The sequence below is a fragment of the Carcharhinus amblyrhynchos genome, chromosome 11, assembly GCF_965287045.1.
Source record: "Carcharhinus amblyrhynchos chromosome 11, sCarAmb.v2.hapA, whole genome shotgun sequence".
Taxonomy (NCBI): Eukaryota; Metazoa; Chordata; class Chondrichthyes; order Carcharhiniformes; family Carcharhinidae; genus Carcharhinus; species Carcharhinus amblyrhynchos.
The window spans coordinates 18,867,979-18,891,376 of NC_137334.1; the positions used below are offsets into that span (position 1 = coordinate 18,867,979).

Below are 23,398 nucleotides of genomic sequence, written 5' to 3' on the forward strand. Positions count from 1 at the left end.
ACCACCAAAGAGCTGCTGGGCTCTGATTGGCTGGCAGGATGGGGCTTCTACCCTTGGGGGTGGGGGGGGGGCATCGAATTACAGGGATGGCGGGGGGGGGCTGGGGGGGGGGAGCGGGTAGATGCCGACATGCGAACTGCCTCAGCACGACAAGATGAAATGGGGCCTTCCCGAAAAGAGGCATTGGGGTGGAATCTGATTGGACCTCCCGCGGGGACCCCCCCCGCTCCACTCCCACAGGATTTCACCCATTAGCTCCACAACTGCGATCGGGAGGGCCGAGAACGAGCAGGAAGCTGGGTCACTCCGCAGGAAGGGGGTGCCGTGACCCCTGCCTGGGCCTACACGTGACTCCAGTCCCACGCCAACATGACTGGCTCTCAGCTGCCCTCTGGAGGTGGCCGTTCGGCTGCAGGCGACTCGAGAAGAGCCAAGTTGTCACCATCTAGGACCCGCCGCAGGAGCCCCACCCTCCCTCCCTCCCACCCCCTCTGCCCCTCCACCCACCCCGGTTACCAGCCTGTTCTGGCTAGGCCCTTGTCGCACACCTACCTTGTCTCCTTTGAACACAGGGGCCGTCCCAGGCCGGGAGCCGCTATCTCCTTTCGATTCCACCGAGCCTTCGAGAGAGAACGGGAGACAGGGGCCAATCAATCACTCCGGGAGGGGTCAAGGTTCGAATCCCCTCCCCCTCCCCTCAGAGCCTCAGACAATGATCCCTCGCTCTCCCCCGACACCATGGGAGATAAATCTCCGCTGGCAAAACCCAACTCCGAAAGTAAAATAAAAGGCAAAGCGCTGCAGATTCCGGGAATCAAAACAGGAAACGCCGGATCGCAGACGGGGCAGCGTCCGGGGAGAGAGGAACGGAGTGAGTGACCCCCCCTCAGAGCTAAAGGGAGGGAGAAAAGTGAGGGAGAATTCTCAGCCACAACCAGTGTGGCAGGTCACCAAGTGCCAGCCATATGTTGGTCATCTCTAGATTGCCACAATAAGTAGAAGCAGGTGTGGACCATTTGGCCCCTCGAGCCAGTTCCACCTTTCAATACTATCGTGGCTGACCCACTTTCTTGCTTGCCCCTCAATTCTCTTAATTCCGAGACACCAAAAAACTCTGGCGCTCTCAGCCTTTACTCAACGATGAAACATACACAGCTCTCTGGGATAGACAGTTCCAAAGATTCACAACCCTCTGAGTGAAGGAACTTCTTCTCATCTCAGTATTAAATAATCAGACCCTTTTCCTGAGACCGTGCACACCCCGTTTTACATTAGGTGGATTGGCCATGCTAAATTGCCCCTTGGTGTCCAAAGATGTGTCGTTTCGAAGAATGAGGGCGGTGACTTATTTGAAGAATATAAAATCCTGGACAATATTGACAGGGTGGACATGGAGAGGATCTTTCCTCTTGTGGATGAACCTGGGGCACCGTTTCGGAATTAGGGGCTCGTCCTGCGAGTGGAAAAAAAAATTGTCCTCATCTGTGTCCGAAGGGGGTTGTGCGCGATTCTGAAACTCTCTGCCTCAGAAGGTGGTGGCGACGAGGGGGTCGGGAGGTTGTGGTGGGGGTAGTCACTGTATATTTTTAAGATGGGCTGGGGGGTGGGGGGGTAGATAGACTCTTGTCGGGGGGGCGGGATTAAAGGTTCTCAGGGGTAGATAAGAATGTGGAACTGGAAACACAAACAGATCAGTTCATGTAGATGTTTGCTAATCCATCAACTGCCCAGTCCACAGGGACTTTACCGTTAATCTTTAAACACAGACACTCCATTAACAGTTAACCATCGCAGCTACTTTCACTCCCGTGTTGCTGCTGACACTCACTGACTTACACACAAGGTTTAAAACTGCTGGCTCTGCACTTCTGCTTTCCCCCACTGTATGGCGCTGCAACCCCACAGACTGTGACTGGCCAAATCTCCAGCCCAGGAGCCCCACTCCTACACTTCACTACTTGACAGCTCGCCCACACTCTGCCCTGGGGTGTCCCGTCCGGTGTGAGCTGCCTGCAGCTGCTTTGGGCCCCCGACATTACTGCATTCAGAACGCTACAGAGCCCCAGCAAGCGCAGAAGGAGGCCGTTCGGCCCGTCAAGTACGGACCAGCTCTTCCAAACAACATCCCACCCAGGCTCTCCCCTCTGCCCTATCCCCGTAACCCCATGCATTTTCCACAGCCAATCAACCTAATCGGCACATTGTGGGAGGAAACCGGAGCACCCGGAGGAAACCCACGCAGACACAGAGTGATCCAAGCTGGGAATCGAACCCGGGTCCCTGGTGCTGTGAGGCAGCAGTGCTAACCCACTGTATAACTGAAGTGTGACCTCCGTATTTCTCCCTGTACCTGCGCACTAGCCGTATTATTAGAATTTCACTTTATCACTCAGACAGGTTGAGTATCTGAGCTCAATAATATTTGATAAAATAATCATTTGAAACCGTTACGTGCAGCCGGATAACTCACCATAACATCCCCGCATCCAAAACACGGCACTTACCTTTCCTGACTTGATATCTTATGTTGGGATCTTTTCCAGATCCATATCGGATCCAAACCAGACCCATACCAGATCCATACTGGATCAACACCAGATCCACACTGGATCAACACCAGATCCACACTGGATCAACACCAGATCCACACTGAATTTGCATCGATCCATTACAGATCAACACCAGACCCATACCGGATCAACACCAGAGCAACACCAGATCCACACCGGATCCACAGCAGATCCATACTAATTCCACACCAGTTCCACACCGGATCCATACCAGATCCCAACCAGATCCACGCCAGATCCATACCAGATCGAGATCCATATCAGATCCACACCAGATTGAGATCCATACCGGATTCACGCCAGATCCATACCGGATCCACGCCAGATCCATATCCATACCGGATCACCTGAAGATCTCTTACCTTCCACATTCACCGAGACCCGGGTCCACTGGCCATTCTCCTCAGCCGGGGGTGCACTGTCGACCGTGAGGTGACTCCGATCGATGGGAGGAGGGAGAACCGGTGGGAATTCTGGGGGACGGTGTGAGGGAGGCGTCACCTGCAGGACAAACTCGTTTAAGAAGCACATTCTCTGGAAGGATAGTGAAGGGGGGGAGGTCCCCTGGGTGTAACCAGCAAACCCGCCCTCCAGCACTGACGCACTGCCACTGCGGGGTGTACGATCTACACCAGGCCCTGGAACAACTGTGGCATTCACCCCCAAACCCCCTCCCTTGGCCAATCCACCAGTCCCACAGCAACAGTCACAAGGGAACACCATTATTGGCAAACCATCCTGACTTGGGAATATATCACTGTCACTGGGTCAAGATCCTGGAACTTCCTCCCTAACAGCAGTGTGGGTGTACCTACAGACTGCCACAGGTTCAGGAAGGCAGCTCACCAGCACCTTCTCAAGGGGCAAGTCTTTCTGGAGCTACCACCAAGATTGGGATATTCATTAACAACTGGGAATGGAGGAAGGAGTGGAGGGAAGGGGAGAGAGGGAGAAGGAGGGAGAGAGACAGGGAGTGGGGGGAGAGGGAAAGGGAAGAGGAGCGAGAAAGAGAGAGAAGGAGAGAGGGGTAGAGATTGGATGGAGGGAGGATTGAGGGGGATGGAGGGGAGGCAGAGGGATGGAGAGAGAGGAAGTGGTAGGGAGGGACAGCTTGGAAGAAAAGAAGGAGCAAGAGGAAGAGAGAGAGAGAGAGAAGCAGAGGTAGGCAGAGGGAAGGAGAGGGATGGAGGGAGAAGATAAGGGAAGGTAGGGAGGGGAGAGAAGGGAGGAGTGAGAGGAGGGGAAGGGAGGGAGGGAGAAGAGAGAAGGAAGGAGGGAGAGAAGGAGGGTCGAGGGATGAAGGAAGTAAAGGAGGGGGGATTGAGTGAGGGATGGGAGGGAGCAGGAAGGGAGGGGAGGGAAGCAGGAGGGAGGGGAGGGCAGGGGGCTGATCTAAAGTGATCTGAAGCCACTTGTGAAGGAGCCAGGAAGAGAGCGATCTGTGCATTTCCATCACTCCTTCCCAACCTGAAAACAACACAGAAACTCTCCCCATCTGGGGCAGTCATTGTCGGGAACGCAGTCACTGTGGTGGAAACTTGGCAGCCAAATGCTGCACAGCAAGATCCCATGAATAGCAATGTGACAGGTGCCGGAGAGACTGGTTCAGTCATGTTGGCCAGGGAGCTGGCCAGCGCGGAGGGCGGAGGGGTAGGTGGTGCGAGGACTGAGGCACCACTCCCCTTCACGGTGGGATCTTTCACAACCCAGCCGCGAGGGCAGGCCAAAGTCTCGTTTGAACACCTCACCTGACAGAGCGGCAGTGCCGCACTCCTACAGCGCTGCACCGGGGGTGTCAGCCCAGGCCCACTGTTCAATGCTCCAAAAGTTGGACTTACTGACTGGGAAGGGGGGAGGTGGGGGTGGGCCTGTCATCTCCTAGCAACAGTTTGTCTGCAATCTGGGCTGGCACAGACTGAAGTGTTAAATCTGCACTTTGACCTCACTAGGGCAAGAGGTTCAGTCAGCCTAAAGCGAGGCATTGTCCCAAAGGAATGCGGCCGTGGGCCTGGATTTGAACAAGCCTTTTGTTTTGGGATGGTGCACCCAAGTGGGTCACAAAGCCTGATCTGTAGGCCCCAACTGGACTTGACCCAACTCATCCGTCAACTGGGCTTAACCCAGTTAGAATTCTCGATGCACAGCATCCATTCTCTTATCAGCTGAAGTTTAATTTATTTATTCGAAAAGATTTACCAGGATGTTGCCTGGTATGGAGGGCATTAGCTATGAGGAGAGGTTGGAGAAACTTGGTTTGTTCTCACTGGAGCGACGGAGGTTGAGGGGTGACCTGATAGAAGTCTACAAGATTATGAGGGGCATGGATAGAGTGGATAGTCAGAAGCTTTTTCCCAGGGTGGAAGAGTCAATTACTAGGGGGCATAGGTTTAAGGTGCGAAGGCCAGGTTTAAGGGAGATGTACGAGGCACCTTTTACAGAGGGTGGTGGGTGCCTGGAACTCGCTGCTGAGAGAGGTAGTGGAAGCGGATACGATAGTGACTTTTAAGGGGACGTCTGGACAAATATATTAATAGGATGGGAATAGAGGGATATGGTCCCTGGAAGGGTAGGGGGTTTTAGTTCAGTCGGGCAGCATGGTCGGTGCAGGCTTGGTGGGCCGAAGGGCCTGTTCCTGTGCTGTAATTTTCTTTGTTCATGTCACAAATACACCTACATTAACACTGCAATGAAGTTACTGCGAAAATCCCCTAGTAGCTACACTCTGGTGCCTGTTTGGGTACACTGAGGGAGAATTCAGTATGGCCAATGCACCTAACCTAAATATCTTTGGACACTAATGGGTAATTTAACATGGGCAATCCCCCTAATCCGCACAGCTGTGGATTGTAGGAGGAAACCAGAGCACCCGGAGGAAACCCATGCAGACACGTGGAGAACATGCAGACTTCACACAGACAGCGACCCAAGCCGGGAATCGAACCCGGGTCCCTGTGGCTGTGAGGCAGCAGTGCTAACCACTGTGCCACCATTGTGAAGTCAACTCCACTTTTCTGTCTGCCCCCATTACCCTCAACCCCTTATCGATCAAAAACCAGTCTGTCTCAGCCCTGAATATCTTCAATGACCCAGCCAGCTCACCCCTCCCTCCCGCCACCCCCACCCCCACCCCACGCCCTCCACTGCTCTCCGGGGGACAGAATTCTAAAAATTAACAACCCACAGAGAGGAAATCCCTCCTCATCTCCGCCTGCAATGGGAGAGCCTTTATTGAGGGTGGCACAGTGGGTTAGCACTACTGCCTCAGAGCACCAGGGACCTGGGTTCAATTCCAGCCTCGAGTCACTGTCTGTGTGGAGTTTGCACATTCTCCCCATGTCTGCATGGGTTTCCTCCAGGTGCTCCGGTTTCCTCCCACTCTCCAAAGATGTGCAGGTTAGGTGTATTGGCCACGCTAAATTGCCCATTAGCGTCAGGGGGAATCACCAGGGTAAATGCATGGGGTTATGGGGGATAGGTGGGATTGTGGTCAGTACCGACTCAATGGGCCAAATGGCCTTCTTCTGCATTGTAGGGATTCTATTCTGAAACTGTGCCGCCTCGTTCTAGATTCTCTCACGAGGGGGGGGAGACAATCTCTCGGTGCCTGTTCTGTCAAGCTCCCTCAGAATCTTGTACACTTTAATAAGGTCGCCTCTCATTCTTCTAAACTCCAATGAGTGCAGACCCAGCCTACTCAACCTCTCCTCATAAAACTGGATCGTATTTGGCGATGATGCAAGGCAAGGTAAAATCGCCATAGTCTCTGATGATCACAGGCGGTGGGTGACTGGTGGTGATTGAAGTACTGTGAGCAGTTTTGGGCCCCGTATCTAAGGAAGGATGTGCTGGCCTTGGAAAGGGTCCAGAGGCAGTTCACAAGAATGATCCCTGGAATGAAGAGCTTGTCTTATGTGGAGCGGTTGAGGACTCTGGGTCTGTACTTGTTGGAGTTTGGTGGGACGAGAGGGGATCTTATTGAAGCTTACAGGATACTGCGAGGCCCGGATAGAGTGGACGTGGAGAGGATGTGTCCACTAGCAGGAAGAACTAGAACCAGAGGGCACAACCTCAGGCTAAAGGGACGATCCTTTAAAACAGAGGAATTTCTTCAGCCAGAGAGTGGTAAATGTGTGGAATGCATTGCCACAGAGGAGGCCGGGTCATTGAGCGTCTTCAAGACAGAGATAGATAGGTTCTTGATTAATAAGGGGATCAGGGATTATGGGGAAAAGTCAGAATGGGGATGAGAAAAATGTCAGCCATGATTGAATGGCAGAGCAGAATCGATGGGCCCAATGGCCTAATCCTGCTCCTGATGTCTTATGGTCTGATCTCAGGCAAAGTTGAAAAGCGGGGCCTTCCTGAATAACTTCAGCTGGTACGGGAATTGAATCCTTGCAGTTGGCATCGCTCTGCATCCACTACTCCAGCCAACTGAGCTAAACTCATCCCCAGTGATGCCCCATGTAGTCGAGCAGCCTGCTGGGCTTGTGGGTCATTTGTTTGTTTCAGTGACAAATTGCTGGGGGACGCTGAGGATGTACCCCCGCACCCACAGAGAGGGAGGGTCAAACACTGGCCTTTCAGACTGGCTGGGCCGTGTGATTATGGGACAGAGAGATGGTGAGAGAGGGAAACAGTGGGAAAGCAAGCGATGAGGGAGCAAGAGGCAAGAGAGGGTGACAGGAAGAGAGAGAGAGGAGGGAGAATGGGAGAGAGTGAGTGAGAGAGAGAGAAAGCAGGAAGGAGAGAGGGAGCAGGAGAAAGAAATGGACAGGGCAGGAGAGAGGGAGAGAAAGAGAGGATAGGGGAGAGAGAGAGAGATAGAGAGAGAGAGAGAGAAAGAGAGAGTATGGGAGAGAGTGTGGGAGAGAAAATGAGGCCAGGAGAGAGAGCATGGAAGAGAGAGCGAAAGAGAGAGAGAGCGAGCAAGAAAACAGGAGACAGAGAGGGAGTATGGGACAGAGAGAGTGTGAGGGAGAGCGAAAGAGAGAGAGAGAAAGAAAGAAAGCAGGAGAGAGAGAAAGTGGGAGAGAGAGAGGGAGTGTGGGACAGAGAGACTGTGGGGGAAAGAGAGAGAGAGAGAAAGCAGGAGACAGAGAGGAAGTATAGTTCACAGTGAGTGTGGGGGAGAGAGACAGAGAAAGAGTGAGGGAGAAAGAAAGCAGGGGAGAGGGGGAGTATGGAGAGAGAGTGTGGAAGAGAGAGTGTGGAAGAAAGAAAAAGAGAGGGCAGGAGAGAGGGCGTGGGAGAGAGCGAGAGCACAGGAGAGAGTGGGAAAGGGAGCGAGAGAGAAAGGAAACGAGAATGAGAGAGAGATAAACTGGCAGGAGCACTCAGCGAAACTATCTCATATTAATCTCGATAACTAATAGAAAAATGGAAAACATCTGGGAGCTGATGAAAAGGCAATGATTCAAGAGCTTCGTCCCTCACATGTGGAGGATTCTGGTTCTGAAATTAGCCGTGGCCAAATCAGTCCGAATGTGCTGACTGGGGGGAGGGGGGACCCGAGAGGGGCCAATGGAGCTCACATTACAGCAAATAGTTGCTGTGTTTCCCACAGCCTAATGAGCAGTCGAATCTCCAACACTGCTGAACCCTTAACCCCTCAATCTTCAGCAAGAGGAGAGTGGGGGTAGAAGGGCTTAACCAAAATGTATCTCACTGTAAATAAAACAGCTCATGTCCTTGATATAGATACATAGCAAGAGGCTACTTCTGAGGGCAGCTGAGAGTCAACCACATTGCTGTGTCTCTGGAGTCACAATTAGGCCAGACCGGCTAAGAACGGCAGCAGATTTCCTTCCCTAAAGGACATTAGTGACCCAGATGGGGTTTTACCCACAATCGAGTTCCACATTCTCACCCTACTCTGAGTAAAGATGTTTCCCCTGGGTTCCCCATTAGAAAGTCTCACAATACCAGGTTAGATTCCAACCAGTTTATTTGATAGTAATCCCACAAGCTTTCGGAACAGCGTTTCTGAAAGCTTGTGGGTTTACTATAAAATAAACCTTTTGGACTTTGACCTGGTGTTGTGAGACTTCTCACTGTGTTTACCCTAGTCCAACGCCGGCATCTCCACATCATGTTCCCCACTGGGTCCAGATTGGGTCTTGAGTTCAAAGAACAAAGAAAAGTCCAGCACAGGAACTGGCCCTCCAAACCTGCACCGACCATGATGCCCGAACTAAACTAAAAAAAACCTTCTCCCCTTACTCGGTCCATATCCCCCTATTCCTGTACCCATCCAGATGCCTCTGAAATGGTACTAGTGTGACTATTTCCACCACCTCCTCCTGCAGCGCGTTTCAGGCACCCAACACTCCCTGCATGAGAAACATCCCCCCCCAGTACATCTCCCTTAAACTTTCCCCCATCAACCTGTGCCCAATTGTAATTGACACTTCCACCCTGGGGGGAAAAGCCTCTGACTATCCACCCTTTTATAACTTTGTAGACCCCTATCAGGTCGCTCCCCCCCTCAGCCTCCGTCTTTCCAGTCAAAACAATGTTAGTTTCTTCAACCTCTCCTGATAGCCAACACCCTAGGGATGAGACAACATCCCTGTGAATCTTCTCTGCACTCTCTCCAAAGCTTCTTGCGGTAGTGTGGTGGCCAGTTCGTTGGAGTTTAGAGGAATGAGAGTTGATCGTGTTGAAACATCTTGAGGTTTGCTGGTCGGGCAGAATGTTCCGCTTGTGGCAAAATCCAGAATTGGGGATTGGTTGGTGGGTGGGTTGTGGGGGGAGCATTGAAGAGTTTCAGAAGATGGGGTTGCCTACTTAAGACGGAGACGAGGAAGAATTTCTTCTCTCGGGAGGTCGTTAATGTTTGGAATTCTCTCCCCCAGGGCAGCAATGGGGGACGGGGCGGGGGGAGTGGAGGTGCTGGGTCTTTGAACACATCCAAGGGTAAGTTTAGACAGATTTTTGATTGACAAAAGAACTGAGGGTTGTGGGGCAGGGGCGAGTGGGGGCAATCTGGAAACTGTCCTGGCTCCCCCCTGCCCCACGCCGATGTTATAGTTAAGAAAACCCATCAACTTTCTCAGAAGCCAAGGAAATTTGGCATGTCAGCTACAATTCCCATCAACTTTTACAGATGCACCATAGAAAGCATTCTTTCTGGTTGTATCACAGCTTGGTATGGCTCCTGCTCTGCCCAAGACTGCAAGAAGCTACAAAAGGTCGTGAATGTAGCCCAGTCCCATCACACAAGCCAGCCTCCCATCCATTGACTCTGACTTCTCGCTGCCTTGGCAAAGCAGCCAGAAGGACCTCACACACCCCGGACATTCTCCCTTCCACCATCATTGGCCGTGCTAAATTCTCCCTCAGTGTACCCAAACAGGCACCGGAGTGTGGCGACTAGGGGATTTTCACAGTAACTTCATTGCGGTGTTAATGTAAGCCTCCTTGTGTGACACTAATAAATCAAACTTTAAACTCGTTGCCTGCCCCATGGAGAGGCCGCTCCACTTTCTGAAATCTTCCCATCGCGGGTCTTGCTGGTGTTGCTTTCCAGATGTTTATCCACCGTTATCTCCATTGTCCTGGCCAACATTTCCGTTATCCGGTTATTATCCCTTGGCTGTTTGTGGGAGCTTGCTGTACATACATTGGCTGTGCCACGTTTCCGACATCACAGCGGTGACCACACTTTCAAGAGGTTCCACACCCGTGTGTGAAGCACTTTAGTATCTCTTCTGGTCAAGAGAACCATAAAATGCCCACAGTGCAGAAGGAGGCCATTCGGCCCATTGAGTCTGCACCGACTCGCGGACAGAGCATCTCACCCAAGCCTTCTCCCCCCTCCCTATTCCCGTAAAGCTGTGAATTTTACCACGGTCAACCCCCTAACCTACACATCTTGGGACAATAAGGGGTCATTTAGCATGGCCAATCCACCTTTTTGCCTTTTCTGGGCACTAACAACACAATTGAGAGCAAGTCTTTCCCACGGAGTATTGCAAAACAGGTCGGAAAAGCGGAATACATCCCACATTCTCTGTGGAAAATCTGAAGAGGTTTGCAGTCTAGCTGTTAGTGCCCAGGTAACCGCAAACAGTACAAGGACATTACTATTAGACAAATGGACTCCAGCTCTCATTGCTGAAGAGAACTGCAGACACGGGAGGGAAACTAGTTCCTCTCCAGTGCTGCATTCCATCCACCAATCAGACAAGCAGATGTTCTCTTCAACAGCCTGAATGACTCTGGATCTGCCACACATCCAAATCCATGTCGGGATCTCCCGTGGCGCAGTGCGCTCATGTCTCTGTCTCTGAGCCAGAAGCTCTGGGTTCGAGTCCTGCCCCAGGTCTTCATGGTGCGTCCATAACACGGCCAAACAGGTAGAGTTTCAACTTGTGAATGCGCCAATGGCTGACGGTGAGACTGGGGCCCTCTGGCCTGCTCTCTTTCCATGTTTCTGGCTTCAGGCTAATGACAAACAAGCAATGGAAAACAGATGTGTGTGCTTCATCCACTTCTTGTGTCCCTAGGTCACCCCTAGATGCAGGAAGTCTTATAAGACATGAGTGGGGAAAAGACGGGAGAATGGGGTGAGAAACACTTGCACCATGATGGAATGGTAGACCGGACTTGATGGGCTGAGTGGCCTAATTCTGCTCCAGTATTTTATGATCTAAATCGATGTCATAGAACCACTACAGTACAAAAGAGGCCATTTGGCCCATCGAGTCTGCACTGACTCTCTGACACAGTATCCCACCTAGGCCCATTTCACCTGCCCTATCCCAGTAACCCCACACACTTATGATGGCTAATCCACCTAACCTGCACATCTTTGGACACTAAGGCACAATTTAGCATGGCCAATCCACCTAACCCACATATCTTGGGACACTAAGGGGCAATTTAGCATGGCCAAACCTGCATGTATTGGGACACTAAGGGGAAATTTAGCATGGCCAATCCATTTAACCCACACATCTTTGGACACTAAGGCACAATTTAGCATGGCCAATCCACCTAACCTGCACATCTTTGGACACTAAGGCACAATTTAGCATGGCCAATCCACCTAACCCACATATCTTGGGACACTAAGGGGCAATTTAGCATGGCCAAACCTGCATGTATTGGGACACTAAGGGGAAATTTAGCATGGCCAATCCATTTAACCCACACATCTTTGGACACTAAGGCACAATTTAGCATGGCCAATCCACCTAACCTGCACATCTTTGGACACTAAGGCACAAATTAGCATGGCCAATCAACCTAACCTGCACATCTTTGGACACTAAGGGACAATTTAGCATGGCCAATCCACGTAACCTGCACGTCTTTGGATTGTGGGAAGAAACCGGAGCACGTGGAGGAAACCCACGCAGACACGGGGAGAACGTGCAGACTCTACACAGACAGCAACCCAAGCTGGGAATTGAACGGGAGTCCCTGGCGCTGTAAGGCAGCGGTGCTGACCACTGTGCCACTGCGACTGAAACTATATCTGATATGGTGGCTGAAATGTAATCAAAATGTTGTTTGAATGGTTTCAGAGCTGTTGGGATTGACTGTGGGCTCAGATGCAGGAGCACAGTGGTTGGGTGGCACAGTGGGTTAGCACTGCTGCCTCACAGCGCCAGGGACCCGGGTTCAATGCCTGGCTTGGGTCACTGTCTGTGGGAAGTCTGTAGTTTTTCCCCATTGTCTCTGTGAGTCTACTCCGGTTTCCTCCCACATTCCAAAGATGTGTAGGTTATGTGGATTGGTCATGCTAAATTATCCCTTAGTGTTAGGGGGATTAGCAGGATAGAGACGTAAGGTTACGGGGAAAGAGCCAGGTTGGGATTGTTGTTGGTGCAGACCCAATGGGCCGAATGGCCTGATTCTGTACTGTAGCAATTCTATGATTCACTCTGGATGAATTCAGTTCCTTTTAGCAGCGGCTCCAGTTCCACTGGGCCAACTGCACAAAGCCAATAACCTCCATAAATGGACAACAGACGCAAATTAAATTTACAATTACAGCAACAGCTCGTTTCCATATTAACATCAGGAAGTCTCCAAAGCCGGTGTACTGAGAGATGCAAAGGAGGGACAGGCATCGGAGATTGGATAGGAGTGACCAAAACTGGGACAGGACAGGAGACGTTTACACAGGGTATTTAACAGGACAGTGCCCAGGTGACCAGGAAGGAGTGGAGGGAGGAGGCACAAAAAGGTGGAGTCGGAGGATGAGGGTGTTCAGGAGGGGAGTTGTGGTCAGAAGAGGTCGCAGAGAGAAAGGTACAATGGGGGGGAATTAAACTTAAATTTGACTTGTCCCTTATCTTGGGGGTTTGAGAACCAGTGTTTACCAGCGAGAGAGCAACACTGTGGGGGACAGAATGCAAACAGTTGGCTTTTGGACACGTTAAAGGTTAGAGTCATAGAATCCTTACGCTGCAGAAGGAGGCCATTCAGCCCATCAAATCTGCACCCATCACAATCCCACCCAGGCCCTATTCCCATAACCCTATGCATTTACCTTAGCTAATCCCCCTGACACTAAGGGGCAATTTAGCATGGCCAATCCATCTAATCTACACATCTTTGGATACTAAGGGGCAATTTATCATGGCCAAACCACCTAACCTGCACACCTTTGTACACTAAGGGGCAATTTAGTATGGCCAATCACCTAACCTGCACATCTTTGTACACTAAGGGGCAACTTAGCATAGCCAATCCACCTAACCCAGACATCGTTGGACACTAAGCAACAATTTAGCATGGCCAATCCACCTAAACAGCACATCTTCCCAGAGGAAATCCATGCAGATACAGGGAGAACGTGCAGACGCCACACAAGCAGTGACCTGAGGCCGGAATCGAACCCAGGTCCCTGGCACTATGAGACAGCAAGTGCCAATCACTGGTTACGTAGGAGTTCTAGACAGGAGGAGAAGGAGGTCGATAGAGTAGCTGGAGTTTGGAAGTAAAAAATGCATTGATAAAGGTCTGAGATACAGAGAGCAGATATCGGGATAAAGGTGGGCGCTGCGCTATATGTAGATGTGAATGGCCCTGGTGCTGAGTTGGATATGGGATTAAGAACTAAGCTCAGAAACAATCATCTGGAGGCCCTAATCCAGCCTGACAGTGCGATCAAGAAGGTCAGAGGGACATGGAGTAGCATCATGGGGAGGTGATGGCCTAATGGTATTATCTCTAGACTATTAATCCAGAAACTACTAACGTTCTGGGGATCCGGGTTCGAATCCTGCCATAGCAGATGGTGGAATTTGAATTCAGTAAAAAAAACCCGGAATGAAGAATCTACTGATGACCATGAAACCATTGTCGCAAAAACGCATCCAGTTCATTAATGTCCTTTTTCAATCCATCACACAAACCAGCCTGCCACCAGTTTTCTCCATCCACACTTCCCGCTGCCTCAGAAAAGCAGCAGCATAATCAACGACCCCACACACCCCGGACATTCTCTCTTCCACCTTCTTCCGTCGGGAAAAAGATACAAAAGTCTGAGGTCACGTAGCAACCGACTCCAGAACAGCTTCTTCCCTGCTGCTGTCAGACTTCTGAATGGACCTACCTTGCATTATGTTGATCTTTCTCTACACCCTAGCTATGACTGTAACACTACATTCTGCACTCTCTCCTTTCCTTCTCTATGAATGGTATGTTTTGTCTATATAGCGCACAAGAAACAATACTTTTCACTGTATGTTAATACATGTGACAATAATAAATCAAATCAAAATCAAACAGGGAAGGAAATCTGCCGTCCTTACCCAGTCTGGCCTACATGTGACCCCCGAGCAATGTGGCTGACTCTCAACTGCCCTCGGGCAGCTAGCGCTGGGCAATAAATGCTGGACCACCCAGCGACGCACATGTCCCAGGAATGAATAAAATAAAACTGCCCCTCGCACGCACCACCTCGCAAACTCTGCCCCTCATTAATCTCAGTAAATCTCTTGCTTACCATTTGTGTTCCACGTCCATATCCACTTCCGTAATCTCCCGAAGCCTGCGGGGACAAAGAAACAAGTTCCCGTCAATTTTAAAGCAGATCTGAGCAGTGATGATTTAAATCAATGGAGTGGGGGAGGAGGAGGAGGTGGTGTGTGTGTGTGTGTGTGTGTGTGTGTGTGTGTGTGTGTGTGTGTGTGTGTGTGTGTGTCTGTGTGTGTGTGTGTGTGCGCGCGCTGTGTAGCCTGGGGCCTGCGGGCCACATATGGCCAATTTGGATTCTGAGTGTGGCCCCCACCAGATATTTTGTTGACCGTTGCCCAGGCGCAGGGTAGCCACATTCCGCTGATTCCCGTCCGCGTAGTTTTTTTCCTGCCAGTCTGACTGATGCGATTTGCACGTAAAGTGAGGGTGAGTGAGGTGAGGAGTGTGCTGATTGCTCACAACATTGAGTGTGAGAGCCGTGCGCTCCCTCTGTGTCCAAAGCGTCAAAATTTCTTTTGTCTTTACTATTTGAAGTTGATGACAGTTGTATTAATATATAAACAATTCAGCACTTTCTATAACTGGGTGTGAAATATTCGGCGTGTATTAAATGGATTTAATCTTACTCATGGGGTCACGGTGAATGGACAAACCGATTTCAATATCGCAGCTCACTGAGAGGGCCACCCATGCATAGAAACAAAGAAACTAGAATCAAGACTAGGCCATTCGGCCCTTCAAGTCTGCTCCACCATTCATTATGATCATGGTTGATCATCAAATTCAATATCCTGATCCCCCCCTTCCCCCCAAATCTTTTGTTCCTTTAGCCCCAAGGGCTATATCTAATTTCTTCTCAAAATCACAATGTTTTGGTCTCAACTGTGGGAGCGAATTTCACACATTCACCACTCTCTGGGTGAAGAAATTTCTCCTCGCCTCAGTCCTGAAAGGTTTATCCCTTATCCTCAAACTACGACCCTCTAGTCCTGGGCTCCCCTCACCATCGGGAACATTCTTTTAGGGAATCTACCCTGTCTAACCCTGTTAAGAATGAAACAAAGAGCAAAGAACAGTATGGCACAGGAACAGGCCCTTTGGCCCTCCAAGCCTGTGTCGATCATGTTGTCCTACCTAGACCAATGACCTGTATCCCTCTATTTCTCATCTGTTCATGTGTCTATCTAAGTAAGTCTTAAAATGTCGCTATCTGCCTCAACCACCTCACCCGGCAGTGCATTCCAGGCCCCCACCGCCCTCTGTGTAAAAAATTTCCCCCACACTTCTCCACTGCACCCTTTCCCCCCTTACCTTGAACTTGAGCCCCCTTTTTAATTGTCATTTCTGTCCTGGGAAAAAGATTCCAACTGTTCACCCTATCTATACCCCTCATCATTTTATAAACTTCTACCAGATCGCCCCTCAGCCTCCGTCTTTCCAGGGAGAACAATCCCTGTTAGAATTTTATAAGTTTCTATGAGATCCCCTCTCACTCTTCCAAGCTCCAGTGAATATAATCCTAACCGACTTAGTCTCTCCTCATAGAATCATAGAAACCTACAGTGGAGAAAGAGGCCCTTTGGCCCATCGAGTCTACACCGACCACAATCCCACCCAGGCCCTACCCCCATATCCCTACATATTATACCCACTAATCCCTCTAACCTACACATCCCTGGACACTAAGGGGCAATTTCTTAGCATGGCCAATCAACCTAACCCGCACATCTTTGGACTGTGGGAGGAAACCGGAGCACCCGGAGGAAACCCACGCGACACAAGGAGAATGTGCAAACTCCACACAGACAGTGACCTGAGCCGGGATACGAACCCAGGATCCTGGAGCTGTGAAGCAGCAGTGCTAACCACTGTGCTACCGTGCTGTCATATGACAGACCTGCCATCCCAGGAATCAGCCCGGTAAACCTTCACTGTACTCCCTCTATAGCAAGGACATCCTTCCTCAGATAAGGACACCAAAACTGCACACAGTACTCCAGGGGTGGCCTCACCAACGCCCCACTCACTAGGTTAGAATACCCATCATGTTTTAAACATTTCCTGCATTTCTGCAGAGATATGATAAATGTAGATTAAGCCAGAAGGATGAAACTAGATTTAAATACTTCTAATAATAGATTTTTTTTAAAGGTTTATTTATTGGTGTCACAAGAAGGCTTACACTAGCGTTGAAGTTACTGTGAAAATCCCCCAGTCGTCACACTCCGGCGCCTGTTCGGGTACACAGAGGGTTAGGCCAACGCACCCTAACCAACATGTCTTTCAGACTGTGGGAGGAAACCAGAGCACCCGGAGGAAACCCACGCAGACATGGGGAGAATGTGCGGATTCCGCAGAGAGTGGTACAAGCCGGGAATTGAACCCGGGTCCCTGGCGCTATGAGGCAGCAGCGCTAACCACTGGCTGCCGGTAATAGGTTTATTGATAGACGCAGCATGTCTGCCTCCTCTCCTTCCTACAAATTCAGTGCCTCGGGGCGGTTTCTGTTTTTAAGTGTTTAATCAGAACCTCGCCCATCTACTGCGTCCAATATAACGGAGGGGAAAAGATTAATTCTGCATTAAATCACCAAATGAGGACAATCGGACAAGTCTGTGGGACGGGGGGGTGGTGTTAGTAGGGGAGGACGGGATGTAGGGAGAAAACCACTGGGATTACAAGAAGGGGATTACAAAGGGCGGTTTAGCATTCTGCTATGCAGCTCACCTCGAGAGCACAGCCAGGAATCAAAATACAAACACATGTGGAGCGCAGTAATTCACATTAATCATGTCCCTTACAGCAGCCTTGGGATATCTCGAGAAGGAAACATTCAGAAACCTTCTCTCAGAACATGTTTGTTCTAAGCAGAAAGGGCCCGAGGAAACACTGATTCATTACAGCTCGTGCCAGCTTGAATATCTTTCCTCCCATTCACCCCGTAGCCACTCCGGGGATCTGGCTCCGTGCCATTCCAGCAGGCTCAGGGGAAATCCGGAACTTCCAACTGGAGATAAATTGCTGAGTGTCACAGAGTGCAACATGCACTGCAACATGTGTGACATGTAGCGGACAAGTGTTAACACGTTCTGCACATAACCCAGTGATACTGGCTTCAATATACAACTCTCATTTTTATTCTGTAAGTTCAGCAGAGCAGCTTATTGGAATTATTTAGATACCAAAATGTTATACATGTGTTAATCATCTGGAATTTATTATTTTTTTGTAACAATGTTCTGTTACTCTGTCGTGAGTTATAATTAGTTGTTTTATTGTTATCGTCATCAGTTTGGCACTTGCCTTCAGATGGTTTGTCTGTCTGGGTCAGGCAATGTCTGTCTGTCTGTCTGGGTCAGTCAGTATCGTCTGTCTGTCTGGGTCAGTCAGTGTCTGTCTGTCTGTCTGGGTCAGTCAGTGTCTGTCTGTCTGGGTCAGTCAGTATCTGTCTGTCTGTCTGTCTATCTGGGTCAGTCAGTGTCTGTCTGTCTATCTGGGTCAGTCAGTGTCTGTCTGTCTGGGTCAATCAGTGTCTGTCTGTCTGTCTGGGTCAGTGTCTGTCTGTCTATCTGGGTCAGTCAGTGGCTGTCTGTCTATCTGGGTCAGTCAGTGTCTGTCTATCTATCAGGGTCAGTCAGTGTCTGTCTGTTTGTCTGTGTCAGTCAGTGTCCGTCTGGCTCAGTGTCTGTCTGGCTGAAAGCAGACTGGAATCTGATGACAGACAATTCAGCAGGAATCCTGAGACTGTGAGATTTCATTAACTTCTTTAATCACAAATCAGCCTGGTCTCTCAGCCCCGCTGGCTGAAGGCAATGGTTCCACTTACCTCCCCGTCATCATCCTCCTCACAGTAATGCCGAGCTGCCAAGGGGTCTCCTAATACCTTCAGATCCGACATGTATCCCTGCAACGGAAAGGAAAGCGGTTGGCAGTGTGTCCACGGTTGTGACAGTTTGGATTCGACCCTGCGCGCTCCAGTTCTCCGACTGGTCCTCCCAAATCCTGCATAGTGGTGCCAGACCGTACGGATCCCATTCCCAATCCCAAAAACACATATCACATTCCAATTCCCAACAACCCACCAGACACTGAGTATACGAAATGGGACATAACGTATTAGTTGTTGGTGAGGCCGTACTGGGAGCGTCGTGTACATTTCTGGTCACCCTGTTATAGGAAAGACTGAAAGGAGTTCAGGGAAGATTTATGAGGATGTTGCCAGGATTAGTGGGCCTGAGTTATAGGGAGAAGTTGGCCGAGGCAGGGCTTTAGTTATAGAGGATAGGCCGGAATTTTACCGGCACGCCTGCCTGAAGCTCGTAAGGTCCGTGCCCGAGGCCAACAGAGAATGCCAGCCTCACCAGCCCCAATCCCAATAATGGCAGGGCCACACAGCCATAGAGATTTACAGCATGGAAAGAGGCCCTTTGGCCCAGCTTGTCCATATCACCCTAAGCTAGTCCCAATTGTCCGTGTTTGGCCCATATCCCTCTATACCCATGCAACTGTCTGAATGTTTTTTAAAAGACAAAATTGTACCCATCTCTACTAATATCTCTGGCAGCTCGTTCCAGACAGTCACCACCCTCTGTATGAAAAAATTGCCCTTCTGGACACTTTTGTATCTCTCCCCTCTCACCTTAAACCTGTGCCCTCTAGTTTTAGACTCCCCTACCTTTGGGAAAAGATGTTGACTATCTAGCTGATCTATGCTCCTCATTATTTTATAGACCTGTATAAGATCACCCCTCAGCCACCTATACTCCAGGGTAAAAAATCTATCCTGTCTCTCCTTATAATGCAAACGATTAAGTCCCAGTAGCAACCTAGTAAATCTTTTTTGCACTCTTTTTAATTTAAGAATAACCTTTCTATAATAGGGTGATCAGAACTGTACACAGTATTCCAAGTGTGGCCTTACCAATGCAGGAGAATGGGGAGTGACCTCACTGAGATGTATAAAACCTTGGGGAGCACAGAAAACATTGAATGTATTCAACAGGCAGCTGGATATAACACTTGGGGCAAACGGGTTCAAAGGTTATGGAGAGAAAGCAGGATTAGGCTGTTGAGTTAGACGATCAGCCATGATCGTGATGAATGGTGTAGCAGGCTCGAAGGGCCAAATGGCCTCCTCCTGCTCAATCTTCTACGTTACTCTGTTAAGATGAACACCATAGTCTTTTCCCCAAGGAAGGGGAATCGAAAACTAGAAGGTAGAGGTTTAAGTTTAAGTATTATTAGTCACAAGTAGGCTTACATTAACACTGCAATGAAGTTACTGTGAAATTCCCTGAGTCACCACACTCTGGCGTCTGTTCGGGTACACTGAGGGAGAATATAGCATGGCCAATGCACCCTAACCAGTTCGTCTTCTGGACAATGGGAGGAAACCCACACAGACACGAGGAGAACGTGCAGACTCCGCGCAGACAGTGATCTAAGCCCAGAATCGAACTCAGGTCCCTGGCACTGTGAGGCACTAGTGCTAACCATTGTACCACCGTGAGAGGGGGAAGATTCAAAAGGGGATTGAGGGACAACTTCTTTACGTCAAAGGTCATAGAAACCGTACAATGCAGAAGTAGACCATTTGGCCCTTCGAATTTGCACCAACAACAACCTCACCCAGGTGCACTGCTGCACTGTCAGGAGGTCAGTACTGAGAGAGTGCCACACTGTCAGAGGGTCAGTACTGAGGGAGTGCTGCACTGTCAGAGGGTCAGTGCTGAGGGAGTGCCGCACTGTCAGAGGGTCAGTGCTGAGGGAGCGCCGCACCGTCAGAAGGTCAGTACTGAGGGAGCGCCGCACCATCAGAAGGTCAGTACTGAGGGAGTGGCGCACCGTCAGAGGGTCAGTACTGAGGGAGTGCCGCACCGTCAGAAGGTCAGTACTGAGGGAGTGGCGCACTGTCAGAAGGTCAGTACTGAGGGAATGTCGCACTGTCAGGAGGTGGCTTCTGGGATCTTGCTGTGCACAAACATGGCCACTGTCTTTCCTGTGTTACGACAGTGACGATACTTCTAAAATATTCCATTGGCTGCTGAGCAATGTGAAACACCTAGGGATTGAGAGAAGTATCTTTTTCCCCCCAACTGTTCCAGAGGAATCTTCCAGAAGGGCCACCAAGTGCAGGTTGGATGAGGAAGCTCATCGATGGGATGAATGGCCTCCCAGTGCACAGTAACAATCCTGTGATAGAGACACGGCCTCGCCACCATGTCTTTACTGCAGACATTAGTAATCGTTTCACTCAGAAACCTGTGTCTGGACAAATGGTGATTGTATCAGATCCCAACAGTGCAAGCTCCCATTCACCATGGCATCGTAAATCCAATCTGTGGGCACGCTCCAATCTATCATGTTCCCCGCATTCTTACGCAGCATTCTGACACCATAATGGTGAAAGGTCAGGACACTGGGATGAATGCTCCCTCTCTCTTTCTCTCTAACTGTCCACATTCCTGTCTCTTACAGAGAAGCGTCTGACCCTCAAATCTCCAGCTATCTTAGAATCCCTACAGTGCAGACAGAGGCCATTCGGCCCAACGAGTCCACACCAATACCAAGCCCATTCAGGCCCTATCCCCATAACCCCATGTATTTACCCCACTCATTCCCCTGCTACTAAGGGGCACTTTAGCAATCCACCCAGCTCACACATCTGTGTACACTAAAGGGCAATTTATCATGGCCAATCCACCTAACCTGCACATCTTTGGACATTAAGGGCAATTTATCATGGCCAATCCACCTAACCTGCACATCTTTGGGCATTAAGGGCAATTTATCATGGCCAATCCACCTAACCTGCACATCTTTGGACACGAAAGGGCAATTTATCATGGCCAATCCACCTAACCTGCACATCTTTGGGCTGTAGGAGGAAAGGGTGGCACAGTGGTTAGCACTGCTGCCCCACAGCACCGGGGACCTGGGTTCAATTTCCTGCTTGGGTCACTGTCTGTGTGGAGTTTGCACATTCTCCCTGTGTCTACATGGGCTTCTTCCCACAGTCTGAAAGACGCACTGGTTAGGTGCATTGGCCGTGCGAAATTCTTCCTCAGTGTCCCCGAACAGGCGTCCGAGTGTGGCTATAAGGGGATTTTCACAGTAACTTCATTGCAGTGTTAATGTAACCTACTTTTGGCTCTAATAAACAAACTTAAAACTCAGCTCAGTTGGCTGGATGGCTGGAAAAAGCCTGCCTGCTTTCACTCTATCTATACCCATCAAAATCTTATACACCTCTATCAAATCTCCCCTCATTCTTCTACGCTCCAGGGAATAAAGTCCTAACCTATTCAATCTCTCTCTGTAACTCAGCTTCTCAAGTCCCAGCAAAATCCTTGTGAACCTTCTCTGCACTCTTTCACCCTTATTTACATCTTTCCTGTAACTAGGTGACCAAAACTGTACACAATACTCTAAATTCGACCTCACCAAGGCCTTATACAACCTTACCATAACACTCCAACTGATGCCTCACATCCTTTAGAAAGTATCTGGATGAGCACTTGGCACATTCAAGGCTAGTAAATAGTATTAGGTAAGAGGTCAGGTACTTCTCATATGTCAGAGGAGACTCGATGGGCCGAAGGGTCTCCTCTACGCTGAAGGACTCAATGATACTATTCTTCCATGCTGTTCTCAATGGACTTAATAATATCGGTTATTCCCAGCTTGGTGGGCTATTATTGTGATGGAACAGGGTAACAACGTGCCCCATTGTAGAGAGGTTGCGTACAGCATGAGAGGGGTGTGTGCTTTCCATCACCCATGTCACACATGTCACCGGCCACTGGCACGTCTCACACACTCAACCCCTCCAAAAACAGGACAAAGGTTTTAATAAGGATCGTACATACCAGGGAATATCAGCCGTCCTTCTACTATTTACACACAAAAATCCAGGCCGAGGCTCCTGGATCTCTTTGCCGAGGGAAACGAGTACATCCTGCATACTTAATTTTATCCACCTCAATGGGTGACACGGTGGCCCAGTGATGGAGGAGTCCGGCACAGTACCACAGTGGGTTAGCACTGCTGCCTCACAGCGCCAGGGACCCGGGCTCAAATCCCAGCTTGGGTCTCTATCTCTGTAGAGTCTGCACGTTCTCCCCGCGTCTGCATGGGTTTCCACTGGGCACTCCGGTTTCCTCCCACGGTCTGAAAGATGCGCTGGTTAGATGGATTGGCTGTGCTAAATTCTCCCTCAGTGTACCCGAATAGGCGCCGGAGTGTGGCGACTCGGCAATTTTCACAGTAACTTCACTGCAGTGCTAACGTAAGCCTACTTGTGACACTAATAAACAAACTTTAAAAATCTGCCTTCAACCCCATCCATTCAGGAAGCAGCAACCAGGACAAAGCAATCCCACTTGATTGGCACCCCATCCACAAACGTTCACTCTTTCCACCACCAACACTCAGTAGCAGCAGTGTGTACCATCTACAAGATGCACTGCAGCAACTCATCAAAGGTCTTTAACAACACCTTCCAAACCCACGGCCACTTCCGTCTAGAAGGACAAGGGCAGCGGATACACCACAAGTTCCCCTCCAAGCCACTCACTATCCTGACTTGGAAATATATTGGCCATTCCTTCACAGTCAAAATCCTGGAACTCCATCCCAAACAGCGCTGTGGGTGTGCCTGCATCACAAGGACTGCAGCGACTCAAGAAAGCAGCTCACCACCACCTTCTCAAGGGGCAATTAGGGATGGGCAACAAATGCTGGCCCAGCCAGCAATGCTCAGGTCCCACGAACGAATAAAAATAAACATCAGTTAACCTGCCCTGTACAGTTACCTTCTGTCAGGGAAGAGGAGGTATAGAACATGGCAACACTCGCCCCTCTAGGTTAAGAGGTCGTGGGTTCAAATCCCA

The 23,398-nt window shown here is 50.0% G+C and overlaps 1 protein-coding gene across 2 annotated transcripts in view; it reads right to left on the bottom strand.

Annotated features, from left to right (window-relative positions):
* The window catches only part of LOC145349949 (uncharacterized), a 225,861-nt gene that overhangs the window by 64,695 nt on the left and 137,768 nt on the right, over positions 1–23,398 (bottom strand). For both annotated transcript variants that reach the window (XM_080198654.1, XM_080198653.1), the window contains exons 4-7: positions 18,334–18,411; positions 14,536–14,580; positions 2,933–3,071; positions 553–620 (exon numbers count right to left, since the gene is read on the bottom strand). In XM_080198654.1, coding sequence (XP_080054780.1) covers positions 553–620; positions 2,933–3,071; positions 14,536–14,580; positions 18,334–18,411 — 330 coding nt within the window. The remainder of the gene's footprint in view (positions 1–552; positions 621–2,932; positions 3,072–14,535; positions 14,581–18,333; positions 18,412–23,398) is intronic.